Source organism: Ostrea edulis, chromosome 6 (genome assembly GCF_947568905.1).
Source record: "Ostrea edulis chromosome 6, xbOstEdul1.1, whole genome shotgun sequence".
NCBI lineage: Eukaryota > Metazoa > Mollusca > Bivalvia > Ostreida > Ostreidae > Ostrea > Ostrea edulis.
The window spans coordinates 58,815,321-58,837,388 of record NC_079169.1 but is presented as its reverse complement, the minus strand read 5'-3'; the positions used below and the strand labels follow the sequence as shown (position 1 = coordinate 58,837,388).

The 22,068-nt window shown below is 34.8% G+C and overlaps 1 protein-coding gene and 1 long non-coding RNA gene across 2 annotated transcripts in view; one reads left to right on the top strand and one right to left on the bottom strand.

Annotated features, from left to right (window-relative positions):
* Positions 1-12,610, bottom strand: part of LOC125683508 (60S acidic ribosomal protein P0-like) — a 13,349-nt gene extending 739 nt beyond the window's left edge. The window contains exons 1-8 of the mRNA XM_048924739.2: positions 11,879-12,610; positions 9,160-9,259; positions 6,817-6,916; positions 5,295-5,370; positions 3,353-3,440; positions 1,941-2,087; positions 1,680-1,788; positions 60-136 (exon numbers count right to left, since the gene is read on the bottom strand). Of these exons, the coding sequence (XP_048780696.1) occupies positions 60-136; positions 1,680-1,788; positions 1,941-2,087; positions 3,353-3,440; positions 5,295-5,370; positions 6,817-6,916; positions 9,160-9,213 (651 nt within the window). The 5' untranslated portion in view covers positions 9,214-9,259; positions 11,879-12,610. The remainder of the gene's footprint in view (positions 1-59; positions 137-1,679; positions 1,789-1,940; positions 2,088-3,352; positions 3,441-5,294; positions 5,371-6,816; positions 6,917-9,159; positions 9,260-11,878) is intronic.
* Positions 12,611-12,726: 116 nt separating this feature from the next.
* Positions 12,727-17,697, top strand: LOC125653660 (uncharacterized). Its single transcript, XR_007362007.2, has 2 exons — positions 12,727-12,989; positions 16,858-17,697. It is a non-coding gene; the product is annotated as an uncharacterized LOC125653660 (long non-coding RNA).
* The last annotated feature ends 4,371 nt before the right edge of the window (positions 17,698-22,068 follow it).

Genomic DNA, 22,068 nt, shown 5'->3' with positions numbered 1-22,068 from the left:
TTGTTTACAGCATGGGAAAGACTTCTGTCTCCTGAAAGCTGTGTTACAATTTATCTCACCATCATGAACTTATCCCTAATATCTTCATCAGTGATGTCCAAAACTTCCGGCTCAAAAATGGTTCCAGAGTCATACACTGTCACAAAGAAAGAAAGAAATTACAGTTAATTCTACTAAAATAACGCTTCTTTCATTAAAAACCTCAAAACTTTACCAACAAGCAATGCTCCCATCTATTTCTAGTTAGTCCTCAGACAGCCATACATGGCAGTTTGTTGGTCTACATCCCGGTCAAGCATCAGTGGGTTCAACCATTTCTGGTTCTGATACTTTGGCGACCAGAACTCACAACAACTAAATATTCATCACAGGTCTACTTGTATGTATTTCTTATACTTGAGGTGTACATTTGTATGTATTTGTATTTGCTTATACTTGAGGTGTACATTTGTATGTATTTAAATTTCTTATACTTGAGGTGTACATTTGTATTTCTTATACCCGAGATGTATATTTGTATGTATTTGTATTTCTTATACTTGAGGTGTACATTTGTAGTTCTTATACCTGAGGTGTACATTTGTATGTATTTTATTTCTTATACTCGAGATGTACATTTGCATTTCTTATACTTAGGTGAACATTTGTATTTCTTATACTTGAGGTGAATATTTGTATTTCTTATACTTAGGTGTACATTTGTATTTCTTATACTTGAGGTGTACATTTGCATTTCTTATACTTGAGGTATATATTTGTGTATTTCTTATACCTGAGGTGAACACTTGTATGTATTTGTATTTCTTATACTTGAGGTGTACATTTGTATGTATTTGTATTTCTTATACTTGAGGTGTACATTTGTATTTCTTATACTTAGGTGTACATTTGTATTTCTTATACTTGAGGTGTACATTTGTATGTATTTCTTATACCTGAGGTGTACATTTGTATTTCTTATACTTGGGTGTACATTTGTATGTATTTGTATTTCTTATACTTGGGTGTACATTTGTATGTATTTGTATTTCTTACACTTGAGATGTACATTGGTCTACTTTTTGGTAGGAGATGAAGTATTTACATTTGCTATTGATAAACAGTGGGGATGTCATAATGGAGTCTGTATGAATATATAGCCCCCATGTTCTTAAGGCTAAGCAGTAATAGATTAGATTCTTATACATGTAGAAAAAATATATATTACGTAATATGTAAAAATCAAAAGAAACTGAACAGAGGATTGCCTGATTAAGCATCAGCAATTTCCTGTAGCATTATACTGCAGTCTGTGGTACTAGTATGCAAAACATCCGACTGATTGATACCAGACTATACAGGACACAAATCTTATAGAATGCGTGTTTTCAGGAGTCTGGAGAACCGCATTTCGATCACCTGGACAAATTCAAGGGCAAGTCATCTCGAGTTGCCTGTACATCTAAATAAACTAAGTGCATAAGATATTGGTACGTGTGCTATGAATTCTTGATAATCACCCTCAGACAGCCATACATGGCAGTTTGTTGGTCTATGTTCCAGTCAAGCATCAGTGGGTTCAACCATTTCTGGTTCTGATACTTTGGCGACCAGAACTCGCAACATGTTGTTGATTCATCCTGGGATGATTTCAATTAAAAATCATTAATCATAAGAAAGATTTGATTATCAACACAAACCTTTTTCAATGATAAGTCCATAGGAAAATGGAGAGATGCCCAACATGTTGAGGAGAGTGGACTCAGATGACCCAACTCTGTCACCAGCTTTAATCAGATGCACTTCATTCTACAATATATCATATACAATGTCATCATAATCAAGGAAATTGTACTTATACCTACAGTATCTGCAAATGAAAAATATGATGTTTTACTTGCAGCAAAAATGATCTGTGATAGATGTTCTTCTTTTATGAAACAAATTTAAGATATACTGACCAAGATTTCAATGCATCCTCTGGTAATCTTGGTGGGAATCTGCAGAGCCTGGAAGAAGGAGGTCTTCTCAGGCCCCAGTGTGGTGGCCTGGGCTGGCACTTTAACATCCAGGGGAGCAAGGGCACCTGCCTTTGCTGGTGCTTTCACCTACAACAGATCATCCAGCTGAATTATACATGCTAAAAATTTCATGAAAAGTAACACGCAAATGATTAAATTACTTGAATATCAACCATTCAGAGGGTACTACTGTAAAAGCACTACCTTCCTAGCCTTTTTGTTTTACTACTGGAAAATATTCCAAATAGAGTTTAATCTGTGCTATTGATTTTATTTTGCTTACAAGTAAAAATTCAAAATGGTCAAGTCAAGAAAGTTAATAACTAGGATTAAAACGATAACCATACCCCCCCCCCCCCCCCCCCCCCCATATTAACATTTGTGATAAATTGATACAATTCACAAAAAATCAGAAAATGTAAAGTTCATGTTTAGTTAAATCACTAAAGAATGTTTTGGGCCCGAACTCTGTGATACCATAAACATAGAGGTCTAACTCTGACACAGATAAAAAACTACCCACTTGCTTCAAATGCCTAAATATTCTAGATCTATGGTGTCACAGAGCTCGGGCCCAAAAATGGCTTAGCCCCTGTGCATCCAAAGATGCAATGCATGACACATTATTTAATCTAATTATCTTTGTTTCTAATTCAACACTTCCGAGGTGAACAGTAAATAGTAATTTATTCCCACATAGTAGTATTCATTACCACCATTTTGATGACATAGTATTCATTACCACCATTTTGATGACATAGTATTCATTACTACCATTTTGATGACATAGTATTCATTACCAATATTTTGTATTCATTACCAATATTTTGATGACATAGTATTCATTACCAATATTTTGATGACAGAGTGAATCAAAATACGTGATTTGTAAAATATACTATCATGAGGTATCCTGTTTATGAATTTAGTTGTGTAGGTGTGGTTGTGGAAAATAAAATTGTGGGTGGTGGAAGTAGTAAAAAGCAGAAATTGACATTTAAATCCCATCAGTAGCTTTGAGCATATATAGAACTTGACACAAATCCTTATCTACATGACACAAATCCTTATCTACATGTATAAATCTTCACACCTTTGGAAAACTATACGGCATCTCCATTATCGCTAGCCATATTTTATGTAAAAAAGAAAACTAATAAATTTTCCTCAACATCATTATGATACATTTTTCATTCTCCGACAGAATTGATGGGGTACCTATTCAAGAAGGTATGAAGTGCGCAAGTTGAATGTTTCAAAGTGTTTTGAATCTTCTATATGAACAGTTTTAACAACTTCTGAAATGCCTGCCTCCATCTTTAAAGCTACAGGATATTAAATCATACAATTACCTTGTTGGCCAAGAGAAGATCTCTGGTCTCCACCAGTTCACCTTTCAAAAACACCAAGCCAATGTTGTTCTTAATGTGGGGCAGAAGTCTGAAGTATTTTAAAAACCAAAATTATACATTCTACAAACTCATTTCTGCAACTTTACTTGACACCCCCCCCCCCCCCCTTTCCAATTTTTACACTGTAGTACAGCATCTCTGTAGAGCTGAAATAGTCATCCCCGAGTGAAACCTTATGAACAATAAGAAATATCCATTGATGATTTGGGTTCTTTCTTTCTTATCCCTGTGAATATTTTCAATACACGACATAACGAAATACAGCACAATTCTTTTTATTTAACATTTAAACAACAAACATTAAACTAAAGTTTTTCTTTTAAAAACTTATCGTTCTCTTACAATACCTTTCAAAAAATCCTTACTCTGATCGATGTGATCTGGAATCTTTCCTCAATTTTGCTTTATGATTACAGCGAAGCAAATGTGTGATTTTTGAGCCTGATCTTCCTTTGATTTGAAAGGAAAAGGCAACCCATTTTTTTTTTTTTTTTTACATGATAAATGATAGGATTCATTATATGATAAAAATTTGTCATACTATTCTGTTGATATATGACCTAGATAAGCTTCAGTACTAATATAAAAATGCAAAAAATATATATGAAATTCCCACTATCTATAGAGGCTGCCATGATGTGGAACTCTTTTAGTATTCAAGACCACAAAAATCAATAATTTTGATGTCACACCGCCTGTTCCGGTTTTTATGAGATTCATCAAAGATGTGCGTGTGGTAGATTTTAAAAATAAATAGGTTGCAGCCTTTCTGTCAAGCAGTTAATTACATCAATGCAAAGGGGAGATGTGAAAAAAGTTGTTAAAAAAAAAAAAAAAAAAAAAAAAAAAAAAAAATTAATTCCTGACCCAACCAAGTCATCTGAAAAGAAAACTGTGTAAACTGTACACCTATCATTTGCATGATGACAAGTTGAGGTTCGAGACATGTGTACCATCTGCCTGGTCAACGACTTAACTGAATGTCTTCTTTTCTTAATTTCTTTTGGCAAAAGAACGAACTCAAATTCATACGGCTTCAAACTGAAGTTTTTGTGACTTGTCATATTTACAGTTCTGCTGGTGAAATAAACTGGGACTGACGGTGTTACATCATAAATTAAACTTCAATGGCCTCTCTCTTAGCGGTGGGTAATTAAAAAATATATATGATAGATTAACATTGATTTAATCGTTAAGCAAGGATTTTTGTTGTTAAAAGACTGTCATTTACATTATCAGTACAGCCTATTCAAATTGATTAATAGATTATCATCCAAGGTCACCAAAACATATGGGGTGGGTGGGAGGATTTTTTTTTTTATTTCAGAGAAAAACATTAAAGACAGAGTTTTTATCAACAGAAGTGCATCATTTAATGCTAGATGAATATCAATCTATGCTTATTTCACAGACGAATTCCAGGTTACGCTTTAATTTCAAACGCTGAAAGATACCAAACTTTTTTAAGATATGAAAAACATTAATCCCTTCCTTTCATTAACGCCCGCAAGAAAGCGAGAAATTAAGAAAACCATATCTATTTACTTCATGTTGCTTTTCACATTGCTATACCGGAAATGTAATCAAGAAGTGTATACACCGGAGTCAGATATGAAAGTTTTCTGGAAATCGCAAGTTTCGCAAAATAAAAAGATCCAGGTGGGCCGATTTTTGAGGGGCGGGCGGGCATGATAATCTTATCAATTAAGTTGAATTGACCCAAGTAATACTTTATTCATAAAAGCAACAATGTGGTTGGGGTTGCCTTTCCCATTATAAAAGTAGATACAAATCAGTCCTATACTGCTCTGAACTCGAGAAAGGAAAAATATACCACATTCCAATCTAAACTACACGGTTTTAACCCTATATCATTACTTACTTTTCCAGTAGTGGGTTTTTATCCATGTGGCCTCTGATGGCTTTTCTCATCATGGTATTTTTCCCCATCAACACAACTGAAAAGATATTCTACTGTATTAACTGGTGTTTGAAGTATCACATGTATATTCTACAAACTAACGAGTCACATGTTGCGCTGTCATCAACTATGGTATGCTTAAACATGCATTCTGAGAGTATTACATAAACATGTTTTCACATTTCCAACAGTCCACTAAACTCTGAATGCCACTTATCAATTTACATGCTCCGAGCTCGATCATAGATATTACCATTCTTTGTTATTCAAGCAATGGCTAGTGCACACCAGCAACATATGAAATTTACATTTGTTGGAAGGCTTCTGTAATCTAGAATAAAAAAAAACATCTGCAGGAGGGAGTTGAAAATCTCTTATAACCCTCCCCTCCCCATTATGAACCCTAAAATTTTTGTATGGCATCATTGGTGATCAGAGTTTCTAGTTTAAGTAGTACAGTCCACAGCTAACCTATAACTATTTTCTTTATAGAAGTGGACAGACAGAGCCTACATACTTCTCTTTGCAAACCTTCACTTTGATACTAGAAAACATGTAAATGCTGAAATGCTTGGATTCAAATATGCCTGGACTTACTCAATTTCATAACTTAAACATTAATGAATGCATTTTTCATAAGGAAATCAACACTTGCTCTCTGTTCATACATTTAAATATGTTTCCTGTTCCAGGTTTGAATTGGGTGTTGGTGGTAGAAAAAAATCCAAACTTGGAATAATTTGTAAACCAATATTTTGTTTCTCTAAAAGTTTTTTGACATTTCACTTTTTACTCATTAAAAAATGTCTTTATGTTGATATCAAGAACAATAATCTTGTTAACTATGACAAAATTCTTTCCAAGAAACAAAATGTGTTTACTAATTGATCGAAATTTTCAGACTTTGGCTTTTCATTTTTTTCTACCATTAATAAAGATAAAACAATTTTTTGGGGCTACTTATAACTTAAACCCAGGAACATAAGAAAATGTATTAACATCAAGTAAGTCTTAATTTCCTTATGACTGATGCATTCATTATTGTAAAAGTTGTGGAAATGAAAGAAAGCAAAAGTGAGCAAGCTCACATACCCCACACTCCCAACATTGGTTGACAATGCCTCGCATAATGAATGGTAATGCTATGCATTACAGCAAGAACAGGACAGATGGACTCGAAATTCTAAGTTCAAAAGGGGCATAACGCCAAAAAAATTATTGAATTAGAATTTCCTGGGAATACGCATATCTACAGTGTGTCCATACTAACTACAGAGTTTCATGAAATTCTGTTGAGTGGTCTCGGAGGAGTTGCGCTGATAAGAAATGGACACGTCAAAAACATTATACGATTATACCCTCTGCAAGTGGGGTATAACAATTTCTTTACTTAATCATCCAGAGAAACATTTCAGAGTTAATTGTGAAAAAAGTATAACATTAAATCAACCTTGCCAAAATAAATCTAACCTAAACAACTTACTGGCTTTATTTCGCAGTGCCTGACGGATCTGCTGCATCTGTTTCGATCCAACATTATCGGCATTTACAATGAAGGCTTTCGGATATTCATCCAACAGGCTCTACAAAACATTAATTCTCAATTATTACAAATATCATTCATGTTCAAAATAAATGTCTCCCCAGCTCCCCAAATTAAAAATACTTTAAATTACACCCCCACTCCTCTCCCTTAATGTACTGCATGGTATGGAGGAGAAACCATGAGCAGGAACATAGACATTATGAACAGCAATTTGAGTATTGAGAAAAAAATGGGGGATGGAGAAGAGACTAAAAATCAATGTGATCAATGTCAATGTTGTATATGATACAAAAATAATGACTGTTAGACTAAAGTACCAGAACGAAAGGAAACATACCCTTGTACTTGAAATTATTTTACACCCTCCTCCCCTCTTAGATGCATTATACCTTGTGGGCCTTTGAAGAAAATTTATGAATGATTTGGCTACCCTGCTTGATTTGTTTTCATTGTTTGGGAATTTCAAAGAAAAAATTGGGAAAAATACCCGCTTTTTAGCATTGGGAATGGGGCCTTATTTCGGCCCCCTAAAGACCCTAAAAAAATCCCTGTTGTGACATCAGATCTATTTATAAATAATGGTGGGCATAAACACTTCATGTAAGCAAATGAATACCTCTAAACTATTAAAAAACATTATAATGAAGGTTACGGACTGAATGTCAGGAAATATTCCCACCCAAGGCCTTTGTATTCTATGGAATTATTGAATGCCATGATAACTTTTTGTGAAACAATACTATCTGCATCAAAACATTCCAAGAACAATTTAATGTTATTTCACCATAGCTGTAAACAATGTAAGAAAAAGTGAGCAAGCTCACATACCCCAAGCTCCAACACAGCTTGACAATGCCTCACATAATGAATGGTAATGCAGGGATTTATCCAGCATTTAGATGTTACTACCCATTTTATATTCAAAGGGAATTTTTGAGTGTCGTCATGACCTTCCAGGTATGGGGATATCCATGGAATATAATATCCACAGATTATAACAGTCATATAATGTGAATGATTACTCATTTCATCTATATTGTAAGACTGTAAGTCTAAAATGACTTAGAATATTAAAAAAATAATTTTTGTTGAAAATTCTTATACAATTTTGTGAAGTTTCTACAAATGAATGGGATTTTTTTATCTGTGGAAGGGGAATTATCAATTTGTTACCAAAGGGAAAAGGTACCTTTTACCGGTAGTAAAAACAACCTAGATAAATCCCTGTAATGCTATGCATTATTGCAAGAACAGGACAGACAGGCTCGAAATTCCAAGTTCAAAAGGGGCATAACTCCAAGAAAAATAACTGAATCAGAATTTCCTGGGAATATTCACCTCTACACTATGTTTCCTTATTAACTACAAAGTTTCACAAAGTTCTGTTGCAGGGATCAACATTAACGGTTGTCCGATTACCTGAGGCAAGTGAAAACCCTGTTCGGACAAGTGAAACTCAAATCACACTTGCCTGATGAGGCAAGTGATTATTTCAGTAGGAAATTGAAAAATTTGTAATCAAGTTTCAATTTTATGAATGAGTTATACTTACCAGTCATACATACACATTAGGATATCTTCCCTGTATTAATGCTCATAACTCACAGGCAAGCGTTTTAGAGAATACGATTCAAACAAAGGGTTGTAAGATTGATGACTTTTGTTATCTTCACTTTTATTGACTACAAACTAATTTGTTACACTTTTGAAACGCGTTATTTCTAATTTTATTTTATTTTCATCATAAACACGTATCAACACATCTCCGAAAGCGCACATCACTTGTCTGCTATTTTGAGGTGAGAAGATTTATTTCTCTACCTTGGCCTCTGTAATTTTCTTATCCATAACTTTGACATATGGGCTTTTTTTGCCATCAATTACAATAATGTCCCAGGGTTAGGCAACCCAGGCTTTGTATAATTCACAGTTGTAACCTAGTTTTTACATTTGGTAGACTGGAAGATTCACTGATTGATGTCGACCCCGTATTAAAAAGGAGATAATTAAAATTACTGGTTGAAAGGTGTATTAAGAGTAAAAATATTTTGGACAACAAAGTTTTTCATTTGGACAATATATACATGAGATCTGGTAGTCAGTTTTGATGTTTTATCAATTAAGTATCAAATATTCTCAAATTTCTTGCATGATCTATTGTCAACACCAGTCACCATTGCAAGTGGAAATTTTATCAATGTTATCGCTCCCAAAAGATATCTTGAAGAAATTTTAAATTATCTACATAGATCTGAACTTGTCAGCTACAGGCTTACTTACTGCTATTTTCAAGAAGTAGTTTGACTTCCAGGTGGGCTTGTCTTCCTTGACCATCTTGATGTGGCACAGGGATAGCTATAAATGCAATTTAAAGACAAACCTGTCAAAAGAAAAATATTTTGATATTATTGCACACTATGTTCAATTGTTGGTTAAGCGTAAACAATCGTGAGATCATATCTAAACATATGTTTGTTTCCCCCTCTCCCAACCCCAAGTTTCAGAGGAGGGTCAGTAGGTAGGTAAAAAGTTTTTTTTAGCTGCCAGAATTTTATATAGTATAAAATTCCCATGACCATTAACAAAACCTAATACTAAAACGTCATGAAGCACATCATTCCACATTTCTTCGTCAAACTCGTAAAGTTGGTTCTTCCATAAAGTTCTTCTTTAATCGCCACATTTAGGGGAAGGTGCTGATATTTCGGACAGTACTCAATGTATTTCGGAAATGCTCATTATCTAACCACGGAACATTGACATATTGTACATGTATAACTGTTGATTTGACAAACATTTGGGTTGCATAGGATTTTTCCTGCTATTTATGCCACATATTAACACTTAATGTTACGTTAGACAGTTAATAAATTCGGTTGCTGCCTTTTATTTTGTGGTTCACTGGCATTTTATGCTTTTTGTTTTTGCACATTAATTCATATGTGGTAGTGATTTTGTTTAATTGTTTTTAATCATATCAGTAGATCTAACCTTTACTTGAAAGTGTTTCAACAGGACTTGATTTTACCGATCAAACAAAATGGATGCTGGCATTTTTTATATGTCATGTATTTAAATCAACCAATCAGAGCCAAGTTACATATGGGCATATAATTTAGTGTTTTCCAGTTTGTAAATATATCAAGTTCGGAAATAAATTTAAACTGAGAACACAGATATAATGCTTCTTATTGACTGTCTAAAATATTCACACCCCTCCGATATATCAACACTTTTCCCTACTAAAGAACACAACTTTCACACCAGGACACCACGGAGTTTCTGGTCTACTCACTTCTCATGTAGACTACATTTCTCAATCTTAATCTAGCAGACCACCTCTATGTGTACAATATATATATATATATTTTTATCATTATGATCGAAACCAACGAAGAAATAGAAAATTCTGGTCATTATAGTATACAATACTGATTTGTACCTGAAACAACCCTGAAATTTTCTGGAAATAATAAAAAAAAAAACCCCTGAAATTTTCCGTAAAAAAAAAAACTTCGCCAGAATAACAGAATAAACACTTTGGGTCGGTGTGGCTTTCTCCGACTTGGTCGGGCGAGGGGAAACAAACAATATTATTATTTTGGCCCAGGTCAAGCATAAATTGATTACTGTTATATTTCACCAGTGGTTACAGATTCCAAAATAATTTTTAAAATTTTGATACGTGGCAGAAATGATCAAAGAAAAATTGATTTATTAATATCATTAGAAAACAAGAAATGTTTGTAAAACATATATCCCCCCATGGTGCAAAACTAAAAAGGGTTATACAAATGCATCATTTAAATTAAACCAATTCAAGATATTGTCTGAGCAGACATCTTCCCATTCCCAGAGTGGACTGACCATGTTATCCAGTGTACCAATTTGGTGTTAATCAAGCAAATGATTCTTAAAATATATGAGACAATATGTTACTATGTCTAGCTTAACCCTTGACCATATGAACCCAATATTTTATAAGGGTCATCTACTCCTTAAGATGTACCAGAGTACCAAGTTTGATGCCCCTTTTCTTTGAAGGGAGCATAATAAGACAGGGTTTGAAATTACTTCAAGTCCGCAAGTCTGAGACTAGTAAAAAACATGTCGGACTAGTAAACTGTGTGGCCATGTCTGTATGGAGTAGTGAAAATCCGGATTTCAATCGGATTTTGGCCGAGTTATCTTTTCCTGTGCATGATCAACGACAATGCAGACAGCCTGAATTATTTTCGTCTATAAAACTCATTGAATTAAATAGGAAAGGATTGGACTGCTTTGAAGTTGTTTTAGGAGATGTTTAACCCCCTTTGAAGAGGGAGATTCGATCTGTTTCTCGGAACTAAGGTGATTTTGAGCTTTGTTTACAACCAGTATCCTATTTTCGTCTCATCCCTTGTTAGATACATGTATTTATATATAGATTGAGAACAAAATAGGTAAGAAGCCCCTGTGATTGATTTGTGACATAAGTATTGCAATTCGACTGAAAATGTGTATCGTATCGTGAAGGGAGCGTATAGTTTCAGCCCTAATATATTGCTAACATACAGAACATCATAGCAATCAATTATTTACCAACACGTTACCTTCAGTCAACAACAGTGGCAGCAATATGAAATTGACATTGTATGAAAATTTAACAAATTGTTAAACAGTGTAAATATTTTTAATACATTTCACGGCGCTTGCGTCTAAATATATACAGAAAGAATACAGAGATAAATACAGATTTGTGTAAGCAGACTCACGTAGGTTTATAAATTAGACTCAAGCGCCGCGCCTGCACAGGATGCCATTCATTTCGATACCCCCCCCCCCCCCCTATTTAATAAATCTAAATTTCTCTTTACATTGCGAATGTGATATGTTAAAGAATTCTAAAATATATATAAAAATCAAAAGTTGCATTTCGCTAAGTAAATTGTGAAATAAATAGTGAATTAATAGATTATTTGTCCATTTTCTTGGACCACGTTTTTCTCGCATGTCTTACCGGAAACGTGTTCAGCGCAAGAGAAAGACACGTGATTACTGCCCATCGTAACTTCTCGGGCCTTTCCTGTAGAGAGCTGAAGTAGTCTGGTCCCCGCCCCCGCCAGTCTTTGATCACCGAAAAAGGTGACGGGTGGTTTCGTCCCCATTACATATTTGCACCTAGTAGATTCGCACCTTTACCTGTACGCCCCAAGTGGATTCGTCCCGAGTAGTTTCGCCCCCATTGAGTATGTAGCAACAGTGGTCGGAACGATTGATTAGTGCATACTCTCCGTTAACGACGAGCAATTGAATAGAATCGAAATTAGGGCATGAATGCTAAAATTTACCGACGCCCAAGGTATGTTCATTTTGATGGCATAATCATGTTATTTGATTCGCACATCTTTAATATACTGTTTATTCTGTAATTTAAGAATCCACTAGGTGCGAATATGTAATTGGGACGAAACCACCCGCATTCACCGAAAAACACGGTGAAAGGCCCGAGGTGTTCCGGATGATGAAAGGTGAATATAGTCTGGTCCCCCTCCAAGACTAAGGTGAAGATAGTCTCGTTCAACCATACACTCGGCTGTCTCCGCAAATCCCCTACGAGCAGAGCGTCTGGTTGCACGAGACTAAGGTGAAGATAATATAATGAGTGGCGGGGGCGGGTACCAGACTAAATCGGAAAGTCACTTAGCCTTAGTACGTAAGTCCTCGCGCTTCATACTTCACCACATATCGTAACGTAGTGCAGTAGGCTGTGACGTCATAGCTAAAAGTCACTGCGCTATGCAATCGTAACAACTCGGCCATTTCCGTAACTGACAAATAAAAGAATGTGCTACACGGGCAGATGAAAACAACCCATGGTCTCGCGCGGAAATGAGCTAAATGAAAGAGACGTATCCGGTAGTTAGTATTTATCCGGAATGCTAGTGCGCAATGGCGGCAATAAACAAACGAAGCGGATACGTTGAAGGAAAAACTTCTTTATTTATTTCTTACCGTTATGTAGACCAGTGAAAATAATGAACAACGATTAATCGCATAAATCCCGTGAAGAATACAAAACTGAAAGTAGGGCAAACATAGATCCCTGGACATATCAGAGGTGAGATCAGGTAAGTGGGGCATGGGGCTATTCTCAATCTGATTAAAATCAGCTCCTCGATCCGCTCCTTTATTTCTTTTGATTTGTCGCTACTCGAGTAGCGACAAATCAAAAGAAATAAAGGAGCGGATCGAGGAGCTGATTTTAATCAGATTGGGGCTATTCTATGCATGAATGAAATGCAAAACTCACTGTCTGAACCAAATTATCCTACTGGTTTCACAATCCAATTACATCGAGATGATCATTGTATTTTCGTCCAACCCCCAACAAGAAATCGGAAAGTAGACATTGATTTGGGGGAGTGCACATGCGCACATCAACAGGGGGGGGGGGGGGGGGGGGGGGGGAGGGAGGGAGGGGGCTAAAGTGTTGAGATGAAAATGGGGGGGCCCCGAGGGATGTAATCAAATTCATCAGTTATAGCATGTATACCAGAACTAGTAAATGCACAATTGGCTGGAAAAAGAGCAATGTGGACTTGTATAATTATATAAATGTGTATATGTTTAATTGTTCAGATTGCAAAGTTGCAGTATGTATTCACATAGACATATAACGAATAACATATATCTGTTATATGTCTATGCCCGGGGCAGGGTTGGCAAAAAAGTGGTAGATATGAGACCGGTGGTCAATACTGGTTAAAACTGGTTAATTCTAGTCGATTGAAAATTTTTTGGTATACATAATATACTTATAAGTCATAATATTACATAAATAATGTACAAATGACTTTGTTGAATTGGGGAAGATGTAAAAAAAAAATTGTTCAAATTCCTTGATTTAACAAGAACTACCTTAGTATAAGTATTGTTTCATCAATCTTCATTTTAACTGTTGAATACTGTTGAATAAACATTTGAGGGTGGGTTAGTGATGTTTTCATAACAATAACAGGTACACTGGTCATCTCTGGTCCCAGCCTATGCTTATTAACATCTGTCCACTCTGCTTCCTGGGCTCAGGTAATGTCCAGCTACCTTTTATTCTTAATCTGTACAGGTACATGTATTAAGAGGCCTGTCTCCAATAATCAAGCTATGTTATAGAACTGTGACCCTCTGGTAGGTACTGAAGATATTTCGGTCAGTTTTAGCAAACCAAATATATTAAACTTATGAAATTACATTTGATTATCTAATGAAAAATATTAATCAATAATTGATCCATATAATGAAAAGACTTACTTTATCTTTATCTTTGCAAGAAATGTACAAAAATAGGAAAATGGACAGTTTAAATCACAATTGACCATTATTGACCACTTGGGGAGTATTGACCGGGACGGTTAAATCCACTGGTTAAAACCGGGGGCGGTTTTAACTGCCCAACCCTGCTATGCCTCTATGGTATTCAGAGATAGATCATACTAACTAATTACTTTTTCTTTAATGAAGTGAATTTATACATTACTTGTTTCTCCTAACTACTACTTTATGGCATAAATTGAAGATTCAGTCCCTGGTGTTGGAGATCTTTTATCTTGAAAACAATAGATGCTAGTGCCACACAACCAAAGAATGTAGTAAACATACATGTATTAATTAGCAAATTAAGGTACTAGTAAATATAAATGTAAGGAACAAATGTCTAGGGTGTTTTTTATCTATTAAAAAAATTGTATCAAACTCTAAATCTAATAAGTAAAATTTTGTAATATTCCAGCTTCAGGAAGTTTATCCTATCATAATGGAGGTGATTAGCTACTTTGAACCTACTTTCATGGATCTACCATATTATCTTTTTTTTTACTATGGCATTTGATTTTATGTTACTTTTCAAAGAAGGTGTAATTTATACGTATAACGTGCATCACATGCAATTTTAATGATGCAGGCAAATAATTTTGATGCAATATAAAAGGCAAGCGTGAACTGTAGATCTACCCAGATTAGATTCAATAAGAATTAAAGGTCAAAACCATGGTGGTAACACAAAGCATCTGTATACAAGATTTTTTAGGCTTGTTAAATGGAAAAATTATATGAAAACTAGTTCTAATTGTAACGGGGACCGTTACATATGTTCCCCAAACCTCCCCCAATTAAAAAGCGATGTCCTTGTGAATCTATAGCAAAAAATCATTTTATTTTAGCCTTTAATTACATGTAGTACGTTCAGTATGGTCATTTCAGTACCAAAAAAATGAAAGAAAGCGTTGCACGCGCATACACGCGCACGCGTGTATGATTCCGAATTTTGGTTGATGTCGTTCAACAGGCATGTGTATCATATACCCACAGTGTGAATTTCACAACGTTTCCACCAAATATAAGGAAGTTATAGCGATTTTAAAATCGTCCAATCAGAATTCAGCACACGTGCATGCACGTGCTGAGCAGTAATTCTAACCACAGCAATTTGTAAGGAGTACCAAGACACATCTAAACCATTATTATCAATAGAATTTGATGAAAAACAAAAACGTTATTGTCCTTTAAAAACTGAACATTTGAAAAACATTGCACGCGCATGCGCGTGTTAGTTGGCCTTTTTTATTACACCAATATATAGATACACGTATTGTCTACATATGCTGTGAATATCATCTCATTCGCTTCGTAAATAAGATAGTTACAGACGTTTTAGTACTATCCAATCAAAATGAAGTGCATGCGCGTGCAAATTGGTAATTTTGACCATGAAAATCAGTTAAGGGTCTCAATATCTACCTATGATATGAATATCAAGTCATTTCAATGAACAACAAAAAAGTTAGACTGATTCCAAAGTTAGTGTACAAATTTTGTAATGCACGTGCACGCGCATGCGTGCGCGTGAAGACAAAATAACTATCATTTTTCATATCTACAAATGATATACTATCATCCTATTTAGGTTTCATATCGATCCCTTTAATATTCTGATTTTCCATTTTTTGTACCAAAATTGCAGTGCGCGTGCATGCACGTGCAGACAAAATGACTATCACTATGCACATCTACAAACGCTATACTATTATCCTGGAAAGTTTCATATCGATCCCTTTTGTAGTTTTTGAGAACACTACCGGACAAAAAAGTACCGGAGAAAAAGAATAATAATAATAATAACTAGATGCGATCTCGTTGCGAGCAACGAGTGGGTCTTCCGTCCAATTTTAGATGTGATGAGATAAGAATTTGACCGAGATTTTCGTTCATCAATAATGATACAAATATATTGTCTAGACGTACAATTTATCTTCGGTAATGTTTTACAAATATTGATCATTTAAGTGTTATAAATTAAACAATCTCTGCCGCTCTCGGCTACTAATTAAAGGGGTCAGTCTTTTTTTCGACAAAAAAGTTAATAATGTTATTTACTGCGATACAAATTCGAGACTGATCAGGCGAGTCATGTCGCCCGGAGGCCTATTTTTTAAAATATCATTCTAGATATATCTCGTAAAACTGAACAAATTTTGTTGTAAATGTCCTATTAAAATTTTCTTGAGAAAAAAGTTATTGATTGCGACATTTATCAGACTGTTAAGGCGAGTCATAAGGCCCGTGGGCCTTTTTCTTGATATCGTTTGAAAAATCTTGCAAAACTGAACAACTTTTGTTCTACATATCTTATCAAAAGTTTTTCGAGAAAAAAGTTATTGATTGTGACACTAATCAAACTGTTCAGGCAAACCATGAGGCCCGTTTGCCTTTTTCATGATGTTGTTCGAAAGATCTTGCAAAACTGAACAACTTTTGTTCTAGATGTCTTATTAAAAGTTTCTTGACAAAAATGTTATAGATTGCAACAATAATCCAACTGTTCAGGTGAGCCATGAGACCTGCAGGCCTATTTATTAACATCGTTAGTTAAGGCTTGCGAAACTGAACACTTGTTCTAGATGTCTTATTAAAAGTTTCTTGACAAAAATGTTATGGTTGCAGTGGATACTGGGGATAAAGTAGCAGAAAATTATGGAAAACAGGGAAGTAAGTGGCAGCCAGGACTATGGAGGGGAGGTGACAATGACAGTGAGATGGCGTTAGGTTGGACACCAGAAGGGAAGAGGGCATTTAAGAGACCGAAAACAACCTGGAGAGGAACAGTAGAAGCAGAAAGAAAGATTGCAGAATGGAGAAACTTGAATGAGATCAAGATGGTAGCAATAGAACAGAGTGGGTTGGAGAGAGTCTCGGTCCTATGTGTTTTGGCATTGAGAGAACTAAGTAATGTCTAGATTGTTGGAGATAGGATGACCAGGAATATGAATGGATGTGCTGGAAACTGTACTAAGACCCTTATGTATTTGGATAGATTTACATACCATCATGATTTTGCTATGAAAAACTTGAAAAAAATCCTCAACTCATATTGTAGCTGACATTATACATTTGTACTTATTAATATTTCAAATGAACATATATTTAGATATACAATATCTTAAACTTTGGAGTCCATGTACATCTCCACATTGGATAATAGGTTATGATATATGTGTGTGAAATCTTTTCCTATGGTATGCACATGTTAACACATTAGTTTAAATGATGATGTACCGGTATATCTTATGACTATGGAAGAGAATGTGATGTGTCTAGAAGAGTTGTTGCCCTTGAATGTAATTCATTATTTACATGGGGTTGAAAAATAATCCAGCACACAGTAGTACTAAATGCATTATGTTAAAATGCATTTATGAATGGTATAAGTGATACTGTCAATTACTGATTAATACACTTTGTGAAATCATATTATTGTTATGTTTAATAAATTTCAAGACTGCACCTTTGTACATTTTACAATATAATATTCTGCACTTTGTTATCAAATTCTCTTAACCTAATTTAAGAGTTACATATTCATTAACAGCAAGTTAATTATGATATGCTATATAGTTTGTCAAAGGGGCATTAGCTGTGAAAGTGATGGCAACCTTTTTATTCAAAATCTCTCATTAAGAATATATATTAATGCCTAATAATAATATTTATTCTGTACAAAAACATGAGAAACCTAATAAAATGACAAGAGATTGTCACTTTTAGTGTATAGAAATACATAAGGACAAATTATTGTCTTGCAAGACAATAATCATTTAATTATCAAAATTCATGTGATATTCATACACATTCATGTGCCTGTTTTGGGGTTAAAAGGTGTTTGAAATAATTAAATGCTGGTGTTATCACTGAAATATACATGTATGATATGGAGCAAATTTCATTTAATTCATTTTTTGGTATCAAAATGACAGCTAATGCCCCTTTAAGAATAACTATTTTCAATGCACATCATAATAACCTTGTTAAGCTTGAAAGAATATTGGCTATAAGGAATCTTGATCATAAATGTTAAAAATATTTTTAATTTCTCTCAAGGAGTTCCTTATAAACAAACATAAAATCATGATTATAGTACATTGACTCTTGAGTGTTTCAATCTGTTAGACTTTCCCATTTTATTGCATTTCTTGGAAGTTGTGTTAAAAGAATTGGTGGTCTTGAAAAAGGTTGTTGTAGTGAACAGCAAAGGTCAACTGCTATTCAACAGTCTGTATACCTAGTCACCAAGGGCAAGGATAGAGGTCATGTGGTTCTGCATTTCACAGGGCCAGTTAAGGGGCTAAAAGAATATAGTGTTAATGACAATTATTTCCATGAATAATGAGAGACATCTCCCATCTCTTGTTATAGTGTTCTTTAAAGATTTTGTGGGAGATGAGAAAAACTTTATTTGATGCACAGACACCAAATTAAAAGTGGACCTTGTTGATCCTAAGTGACATCCCTGCCATTATCTTCAATGTAGTCTTTCATGTGTCTTATAAAGGTTTGCAGACACTAGTGCTTGCATAATGCACAGACACGTGAAGTGGGTAGTGTACGTGTACAGATGTTGTGTACACACCACCACCCCTCCACTGTCTACAAAATATATACCTGTAGAACCAGTAATATCACCAGAATATGTTATTTCCCCACCGATTACCTTCATAAGTCATTATGAAGTCAGCTCTACTTTCTGTGAGCTCTGGTGAGATATTGATACATACTGTACCACTGGATCTAAAAGAAATCCGTTTTACCACCGTCCCATTCCAATTTGATATCCTTTACTCTCATGCGCTTTAAATCAGAGACGGGATACTTTTAACATTGATAAAGTTGAATTTTCCATTATATTCACATGCATAGTAAATTATCATCCCTTGCGAATTATGATATACCGGCTGACACCCCCCCCCCCCCTTACATTGCATGGTAGGATGAATCCGCCCCCTTCTTTACATGTATGGTGTGAAGTTTGGAATAGAGAACATCTGTTATGGATTTTTGGACCCTTTTTTATTTTTGTTTGATAGTCAAGAATTTTAGACGATCGCGAGTTATCCTCTGCTACCCCCCCCCCCCCCTTCAGAGAAAAAAACCTACGCAATGTGTCTGTCTGATGCTCTTAAGATTCTTATGTGCAACAAAAATGGAAGTTCAGTAAAATTTCTGGCAACTTTCTTGCATATTGTAATGAAAAAAATAAAATTGATTTATAGTCAATGTTAGCCCTAAAATAATATATGTCTCTGATAAAAATCCTACCAAAAATACCGTGTAATTTCATTCCAAATGTACCTAGCCAAATTTGTCATGTAATTGGATATGTAAGGTATTTTATATCTATTAGAAAATATTTTATTAAGATTAATTTTTCGAATTTGAATATGGCGTATTATACGCCAACAATTATTCCGGAAATATATTATCTATTGGTGACGTTTCACCCAAGTAAGTATAATCTCGCGAGAATACCGCTTGTTTTCATCTGCCCGTGTAGCACATTCCAAATAAAAGGCCGAGCGTGTTCCGATTGTGCGCTATGCTCTAAGAAAGATAACTCTAAACCAGAATGGACTAGCCAAGCCTGTGCCTGTTCCTCTGTTGTTGAAAGATGAAATATATAACTCATCCAAGTGTTCTAATTATAGGATGTACAAGACAACTTTTGGTTTTGAATATTATTTAACTACCACAAGATTTACTGTGTGTGTGTGTGTGTGTGTGTATATATATATATATAGGGCCTATTTATTTATTTTAGATTTACTGTGTGTATATATATATATATATATATATATATATATATATATATTGTCGCTTTAGATGCAGTAGCCACAAATTGCCAGGTTTTGAAGTATCGATAGGTCTGAACGATTTCATGTACTCTTTGTAACAAACTAGAACTAGGCGATTATCTGTTCAGCTGTACTAATTTTCTTCACGAAAGGTGTAAATTCTTGCCAAAACGTTATATAAAACTGATTGTCGATCATATACTATTAGCTACTGTATAGACAAATACATCATGATAGTACAAATTTATCAAGTTATTACTGTCCATATTTTTATGATATTACCTTCCTGTTGTATTTCATTCATTGTGTTCAACATTGTTGTAGTTGTTAATTTTACCTTTTTTTTTTTTTTTTTTTGGTACTATTATGCTTGGTACTATGCTCCATGTGGACGCTTTACTTTAAAAAGTTATATGAATAGGGGCGCCCCTAAATTTTTCAAATTCAAGGTAAATCATGGTGTCTTGTTCGGAAAAATATACTAAACGATAACAGAAGCAATAATTTCTTCCACTCCTGGAGATATAAATGGCAAAATCTTTTGATTTCTTGAATTACTTTATTGGGGGAACTTCATTTTTTCCAAAAACTCTTAAAATTTGCGTCATTTTATTAATTCCTCCTTATCAAAAATGATAGAAAATAGTACAAATGACTAAATAGGAGACATATTCCTGGATCCGCCCCTGGATGTTTTCCGCGCCGTTTCTATATGGTGGTAGAGAGAAGAGACTACCGACCTTCCGTAAGTAAACTTTCTCACTTACCGGCGCGAGCGGGATTCGAACACGCACCAACAGAGGTGAGAGACCGTAAAATTTTGAGCGCAATGCTCTAACCACTCGGCCACGTAGGCTCCTGCCAGTTATCGAAGTGTTGCATATGCTATGTACATTTTTTTTTTCAATGCACATGATACATCTTTTTTAAAACGACGAAAAAAAAAAGCGGATTTTGGTGGTGGATAATTTATTTTTCAGGGACAAATAATACAAAACTTCAATGTCTGACAACCGAGCCCCTGTGGATATACCAATTTCTAAATTAATGTTGTACGTGGAGAATTTGTATAACACCCCTTCATAAAGAAGAAAAAAAATTGTTGTTGATAATTTGATATCTAAAGTTTTAAAATTTGTTTTCCTCCGTTTGATGATAAATCCCAATATTTACATTTACAGTGTGACAGGGTATTTGTACAGAAGCATATCGTTTCTTCCCAATGCCTCACACGTCAACCTCAAGAAAACATTTAAAAGCAGATGTTGAATATGCTTTATAAAATAATATTTATTAATTTCCACACAGTAGGAAACAAAATTGTTAAAATACGAGGGCGAGTCAATAAGTAACCAGCCTATCCCATTTCCGATTGACCGAGACGGTCACGATTTTCATGCCTTGTTTCAATACACGTTTTATACCTTGGTACAAAATTGCACACGTATCGAATCATTCTTTAATAGGATATTGAATGTCAAACCTGGTTAGTGATGCAAAGGCATGCTTTTCATCTAAAGTTGAGTACCGTGCGATAATTCGGTACTTGTATTTAAAAACGCGGTAGAAGGTCTTTAGAAGATGAAGCCAGGTCTGGACGCCCACTGGATGCCACCGACGAATAAATGTGTAAACAAGTTCGGGATCTGGTATACTCTGATAGGCGAATTCAGGTGGAAGAAATAACGCAGGCATCAAAAGCTCACGTCAGTAAGGATGAAGCACAGCTGTTACAAGACCAGGAAGAGTCAAATTCATGTGGAGTGTGCAATTGAATAATTTAAAAAAAACCCATCCATATTCTAAATCATATACCTTCACAATACAGACATATATATCTGTCCACTAAGATTTTCAACTCTGTGTGACTCTTGTACATTTGCAAATCCTCTACTAACTGAAGGAAATAGCTGATATGAATTCCACAATTTATTAAATCTTACCTTTGGACTTAGATACTATAAATGTACAACTTCTTACTCATATTATTCTGCATTGTCAAGTTGTATTAAATGCATTCAAGTAAATG